Raw genomic sequence first — 7,590 nt, forward strand, 5'->3', positions numbered from 1 at the left:
GCCATATTTTCGGAATACACCACGCCGCCGTTGACCCTGGCCATTGACCGAGCAACCAAACGTTCCTACCAGCTCCCTCCGCAGGAATGTGTTGATGGGCGTCTCCAAGGGGGCTTCTTTACGTGGCGTCCTGCATTTTGAATATTCTTTCTCACCGTACATAGCCAACTGTACTCTGTGCGTGTTTAACTTTATTCAGGATCGGAATATTTTGATCAGAAAAAAAAACACGCGCATGCCCCATCGCTTGCACCACCCTCCCCCCATCGTCACCACAACCATCATCATCATCACCGTCATTGTCGTAATCTCCACCAACACTGCCAACCAATACCATTACCCGCCATTCGCCACTGACGGTGACATCACCACGGCACCTGTCTCAGGCCAGGTGCACTTTGAGCCCACGTGACGTACGGAAAGCTCGCTGACCGGATGAGATCTCGGGGATAGACCCAGGTGCCATGGGTTTACTGACTGAGATGACCGGTAGAAGCACCATCAGCTGTACCCCCCTACTGTGCCAACTTACTGCGTTTTGGCCGCCCGGCGCTCCGCTGGTTGTTGTGAGCGTCGCTCCTCTGCCCTCTGTTGTTACTGGAGGGCGACTGCCTCCAACTGCCCAGTAGCAGCATCGTTCACGAGCCTCCTCCACAGAGGCCGATCTTGACACCGCCGGTACCAGTCGTCGGCATGTCCACTCAGCTCCACATCCTCCCATACCGCATCAGTTCCATCTCTTCGCCAGCCCATGTTGTGCCCATTTAGCCCCCTCTATGCAGCCTAACAGAACCTGTTTAGGCATGCGGTGACTGGGCATGCGGACTGCATTAACCAGCCAACGCAGCCTTGCCTGCGAGAACAACTCACTGATGGGAATGTGTCCAGATATTTCAAGGATTTGTGAGTTTCTCGCACAATCCAGCCTGGTTAAACTCAGGGTGGATCGTAGAAATGCCAGCCTGAATGTTTCTAACCAGCACAGATGTTCAATTAGAGGGGTCCACGTTTCACAAGCATAGAGATGGGAGGGCATGACTGTGGCTGAGAAGACATAAAGCGTCGTACGGAGTGACAGACCAGATAGCTTCCACACAGCGTTACACAGCCAATGGAAATATAATGCTGCCAGACTGATTCGGAGTGAAACCTCTGCTGTCAAACCGGAGCTGGTTTTAAGCACACTGCCCAGGCATGGGAAACTCTCCACTATCTCCACAACTGCTCCATCACCAACGGGGAGCTAAGGTGTGGAGTGTTTGCTGGCACAAAATACCCAGGCAGGTATCACCACCAATAGAGAGAGAGAGAGATGGGCATGCAGACAGACAGATGGATGAAAAGACAGATCACCGTAAAAGCCACCATCATTATCACCATGATCAACATCATCAACTGCATCATCATCATCACCACCACAACCACCACCATCATCATCACCAACATCACCACCACCATCGTCATCATCACCACCACCAACACCAACACCACCACCATCGCGATCATTACACAGATCTGGAGACCAGGCTCAGGGTGGAGCTCTGGAAACCCTTCCCGGTCCGGTGGCGCGGCACCATTGCGACCACGGCGCGCCTAATGGCGCCTGTGCGCAGGCCGTAGATGACGGGGTTGAGAGCGGGCGGCGCTGCGTAGAAGAGGCACGTGAGGGCTTGGCGCAGCGGCGCGGGTATGGGCACGAGTTTGTCCACGCGGTTGTAGACAACCGCGAAAAGGAGCGGCGCGTAGAAGACTGCGAGCACCAGAAGATGGGTGACACACGTGCTCACCGCCCTGCTGTGCTGGGCCCTGCTGCCCTTGCCGGCGATGGGGACGCTGGCTGTGACGCAGCCGGGTTCGCCGGGGAAGGCGTCGCCGGTGCCGCCTGGGGTGGCGATGGCGATGGGGGTCTTGGGCGCGATGGTGGAGGAGCCCCCCGTGGTGGCGGTGGTGGCGGTATCGGCGGAAGTGCTGGGACCAACTGCGGATGTGCTTCTAGCGGTGGTGTTCATGGAGGTGCTGGGACCGACTGTGGAGGTGTTCCTGGTGGTGGTGTTGGTGGAGGTGTTGGGACCAACTGTGGAGGTGTTTCCGGTGGTGGTGCTGTTGGTGGAGGTGTTAGGACCAGCTGTGGAGGTGCTGGGACAAATTGTGGAGGTCCTCCAAGGGGTGGTGGTGTTTTTGTTGGTGGTGGTGTTGGGACCAACTGTGGAGTTGTTCCCGATGGTGGTGGTGGTGTTGGTGGAGGTGTTAGGCCCAACTGTAAAGGTGCTCCTAGCGGCGTCGTTGGCGGCGGTGGATTTTCCAAAGGCGGCGGCACTCGAAGAAGAGTCGCCGTGGCCGCGCCTCGCCAGGCACTCGTGGACGATGCAGGCGTACGAGAAGACGACGGCAGCGAGAGACGAGCCCACGGTGAGGGTGGTGAGCGCCACCCCGTACGCGTTGTTGACGCTGCCGTCGCTGCAGGCCATGTTGACCAGCGCGATGTTGTCGCAGTGAGCGGTCGGCACCAGCTTGGGACGCGGGCAGTCGGTCAGCTGCAGGCGAAGGGCGAGCGCCAACATCGGGGCGACGAGCGCGGCCGATGCGGCTGCGGCCGCCGCGTTCACGGCGAGGGCCCGCCCGTTTGTTGCCAGGCCGTGGTAGCGCAGCGGCCTGCAGATGGCCACGTAGCGGTCGAGCGCCATCGCGGACAGCACGAAGCACTCGAGCGCGCGGTAGAAGTGGATGGCTATCATCTGGGCGACGCACTCGCGCACCGTGATGAGGTTGGGCGCGGCCAGGTCGCGCATGATGCGCGGCAGCGTGGCGGAGCAGCCGACGACGTCGCTGATGGCCAGGTTGGCGAGCAGGATGAACATGGGCCTGTGGAGGCGCGCGTCCCGGTAGATGGCAGCGCACAGCAGCAGGTTGCCGACGAGCGCCACGGAGTAGAAGATGAGGACGACGGCGAAGACGAGCGGCCGCGTGCCAGCCGGCTCTCGCAGCAAGCCGGCGATCAAGATGAGCGTGCCGGAGACAGACGCCTCTGACGACGACGATGACGATGATGAGTTCCACTCCATAGCGGTGGAGATGATGAAGCACTTTAAGTGCTGGTGGTGGTGGTGGTGGGGGACGGTGATGGTGGTGGTGGGTGACGCAGATGGTGGTGGCAAAGCCAATGGTGGGTGATGGATGAAGATTAGAGATACTGGATGAGGCAATGGTGGTGGTGGATGATGGATCAAGATCAGAGATACTGGGTGAGGTGGTGATGGTGGTGGTGGATGATGGATCAAGATCAGAGATACTGGGTGAGGTGGTGATGGTGGTGGTGGATGATGGATGAAGATCAGAGATACTGGGTGAGGTGGTGATGGTGGTGGTAGGTGATGGATCAAGATCAGAGATACTGGGTGAAGTGGTGATGGTGGTGGTGGGTGATGGATGGAGATCAGAGATACTGGGTGAGATGGTGATGGTGGTGGTTGGTGATGGATGGAGATCAAAGATACTGGGTGAGATGGTGATGGTGGTGGTGGGTGATGGATGAAGATCAGAGATACTTGGTGAGGTGGTGATGGTGGTGGTGGGTGATGGATGGAGATCAGAGATACTGGGTAAGATAGTGATGGTGGTGGTTGGTGATGGATGGAGATCAGAGATACTGGATGAGGTGGTGATGGTGGTGGTGGGTGATGGATGGAGATCAGAGATACTGGGTGAGGTGGTGATGGTGGTGGTGGGTGATGGATGGAGATCAGAGATACTGGATGAGGTGGTGATGGTGGTGGTGGGTGATGGATGGAGATCAGAGATACTGGGTGAGGTGGTGATGGTGGTGGTTGGTAATGGATGGAGATCAGAGATACTGGGTGAGGTGGTGATGGTGGTGGTGGGTGATGGATGGAGATCAGAGATACTGGTTGCAGCGTTGATCGTGGTGGTGCTTCTGATGGTGGGTAATAGATGAAGATCAGATATACTTGGGTGAGATGGTGGTGGATGATGGATCAAGATCAGAGGTACTGGGTGAGATAGAAATGGTGGTGGTGGGTGATGGATGCAGATCAGAGATACTGGGTGAGGTGGTGGTGAGTTGCAGATCAGGATCGGCGATGGTCTGGTGGTGATGGTGGTTGATAGTTGTATCCTTTGCAGATCTTCAGATGTACCTGCATCCAAGCAGAGCCCCAACGAGGAGACGGTTCGACTAATTACGTCTTATTATTAGGAGGCGGCAGAGGTGACTGGTAACTAATGAGCGGCTGGAGGTGCTGGTGGAGGTGACAGAGGAGAATGAGCTCACTCTTTGGTTCTTTCGGTGACGTCACGTATAATGAAATGCAATTAAATAATCATAGAATACGACGTTTTGATTGCAACACAAAGCTTTGAATCTAGTTTGAGAATGAGCTCGTTTTAACGCAGGAGTCTTGAGAATATTTCTCAAGATGCTGTACGTACATATGTACAGGCATGCCTTGGGTTACGAGCCTAATTTGTTTCTGGGGCCCGTTGGTAAGTCGAAAGGGCCGTAAGTCGGAACACCAGAGGGCAGTCCTTGGGTTACGAGCCTAATTCATTCCTGGGGCCCGTTCGTAAGTCGAAATGTTCATAAGTCGGAATACAAGTCATCGGGTAACGAGCCTAATTCATTCCTGAGGCCCGTTCGTAAGTCGAACTGTTCATAAGTCGGAACACAAGAGGGCAGTCATCGGGTAACGAGCCTAATTCATGCCTGTGGCCCGTTCGTAAGTCTAACTGTTTGTAAGTATAACTGTCCATAAGTCGGAACGCAAGAGGGAATTCTTAGGGTTATGAACACGATTCATTCCTGGGGCACGTTTGTAAGTCGAACTGCTCGTAAGTCGGAACGTAACGTGCCGCTGTTTGAATGCCCACATGGTCAGTGTTATGAAACGTGTTACGGTTCAACAAAAAGAGCGAAGGATTGTTAAAGTCATAAATAATAAGGGATATTGTACATCGCTACGTGATACTGTAACAAACGCTGTATAGTCAAGTAAAAAATAAATGAACATGTATCGACAAAGTCCGTTTTATTTTCACTTGAGTACCGATGTTGGCTTGCTTGTCGGAAGGAATGAAATGAGTCACCACAATTACACACGCTGATACTTACACCGAGACACACACTGACACACGCACTGACACACACACTGGCACACACACTGGCACACGCACTGACACACACACTGACACACGCACTGACACACACACTGACACAAACACTCATACACACACAGATACACACAAAGACACACACACAGATAAACAGACAGATACACACACACACAGACACACACACAGACACAAACACAGATACACACAAAGACGCACACACACAGATAAACAGACAGATACACGCAGACACAAACACAGACACACACACAGACACAAACACAGACACAAACACAGATACACACACAGACATACGGATACACACACCAAAAAGACAAAGATCCACTCGTATAACCCTAGCAGACTTTTGGGGCAAGTGCAGCCAACGAGTAGCAGCGCCTATGAAGGCCGGCACAGTGGCGCACGAGGGGGTGAGTGGGCAGCACCACGCCCGGCCGTCTTTGTCTCTCCAGTGGTGATGTTTACTACACACCGCACCAGGTGCTCATTTAAGGCTGAGTCGACCAAGGAGAGACCCAGCACCCATTCGGATAATCGTCATTGGTGTTGGTCGTGATTGGGAATCGAACTCGGGTCACCGGTTTGTAAGTTGAGGACTGCCCTATGTTGAACTTTTTTTGCACCGTACCTATTGAACCGTGCTATGTGTGTGTGTATGTTGAATTTCTTTCGCACCATACATAGCCAACCGTGCTATGTGTGTGTGTATGTTGAACTTCTTTCGCACTGTACGTAGCCAACCGCGCTCATCGGAGGCCCGGCGGCGGGAAACGGAACAGAAAAACCGAACGCAACTAAAAGCACCAAAAAAAAAACAGAAAACCACCAGCAAACGACTTTCCCTGGCGATCCCCGCTTTTTAAAATCCTTCATATTAAGTTCACTTGCTTGCTTGCTTGCGCGCTTACAACCGTGCAAATCTTTCGGTCGTTTTTTAACCCACTTCCCGTGATCCAATCGATCTGACATTTTGCACACAGACTCGTTGTGCGTGACAATTTATTTTCGTGAAATTTTTTTTCAAAAATTTTCCACTTTTTAGGAAAACATTTTTTTCATATTTTATTTTAAATACCAATGTGATAAAAATGAAACTCTTACTCAAGAAAAAACATAAATGAATAATAAAATAAAACCGATGCCACGCATATAAAGGATTTATAGTGAAAAACTTAGTTTTTACGGGTTAATTTTTTGTTTTTGTTCTAGGAGGAAGAAGCCGTGGCCCTGGTTACGCTGTCGACAAAGGATCGTCCCCATCTCTCTTTCTTTCTCAAGAGCCCCAGCTGCCCTGCCGTTAAAACACAACCGCCGTATGACGGATGAGAGGCCGTCCATAAATGACGTCACGCACCTAGGGGGGGGGGGTCAGACATTTGCGACGATGTGTGACGATGGGGGGGGGAGGGTTTGAGAAATGTGACGTCAAATCAAAATGGGCAACTTTAAATTAATATAGATAACATGTTCTACTTAAGTAAATAGACGTTTTAATAAGGGGCCGTCCATAAATGACGTCACGCACCTAGGGTGGGGGGGTCAGACATTTGCGACGATGTGTGACGATGGGGGGGGAGGGTTTGAGAAATGGGACGTCACATCAAAATGCGCAACTTTAAATAAATACCAGCTTAAATTGACGCTCCAAGCCTGGGGTGTCATTCAGACTCTGTCTTCTCGACAGACCTGTTCTTCACCTGAGGACGGCTGCTTGCGTTGTGGCTGAAACGTCGTGAGAATTATTTTATAATGTTTTATTTTATTATTTTATTATTTCCATTCTACGTGACTTTACCGAAAGAACCAAGAAGACGTTCTACCCAATTAAATAGACTTTTTCATAAATGTTTGCGCCTACAACATCAGAGTGCAGCACAACATTAAATACGCACTCTGGTAGTATGTGATGATGATGCTTTGGCTGTAATCATAATGTAATAATAACAATGGATGGCATTGTCTTTGTAAACTGATTGGTCCACAGCAGAGAGACAGCAGCAGCCTTCGTTATGGCCCAGTCTCACCACAATGCACAAAGACAATACACAGACAATACAACACGACTGTGTTATTGCCAGAAAGGCTAAAACCTATTGTTATATTTTGATACCGGCAAGAAAGTTGTCCCATGTTACACCATTGGAACCTCATTTGCCAGTAAAAAATATGAGAATTGGTTATTTACCCTTCTATCTGGCAAAAAAACTGACACCTTTTTTTACAAGGAGTCATGTTTGCATAGACCACAATACCTGCAGTCAAAATGCAAACAAAAAACATAACTCTGATAATGTACACTGCCCTTGAAGTTGATTGGTCCACACCCGAGACAGCTTTCCTTAGAGCCTAGTTTCACATGACGGATGCTTGTGTTGCGCCCGAAACGTCGTGATTTATTTTATTTTATACCTCCGTGACTCTACCGAAATAACCAAAGGGTATGGT

General features: G+C 51.2%; 1 protein-coding gene across 1 annotated transcript; it reads right to left on the bottom strand.

The window, feature by feature from the left end:
- Positions 1 to 1,505: 1,505 nt before the first annotated feature.
- On the bottom strand, positions 1,506 to 3,062 carry LOC144952191 (uncharacterized). The gene has a single exon (XM_078882595.1). It carries the CDS (start codon positions 3,060 to 3,062, stop codon positions 1,506 to 1,508), a length of 1,557 nt encoding a protein of 518 aa, XP_078738721.1.
- Between the last annotated feature and the right edge of the window lie 4,528 nt (positions 3,063 to 7,590).

This window comes from Lampetra fluviatilis, chromosome 66 (assembly GCF_964198595.1).
Source record: "Lampetra fluviatilis chromosome 66, kcLamFluv1.1, whole genome shotgun sequence".
Taxonomy (NCBI): domain Eukaryota; kingdom Metazoa; phylum Chordata; class Hyperoartia; order Petromyzontiformes; family Petromyzontidae; genus Lampetra; species Lampetra fluviatilis.

Coding starts and splice junctions, on each gene's coding strand:
- LOC144952191 (XM_078882595.1), bottom strand. CDS start 3,062: ATGGAGTGGAACTCATCATCGTCATCGTCGTCGTCAGAGGCGTCTGTC.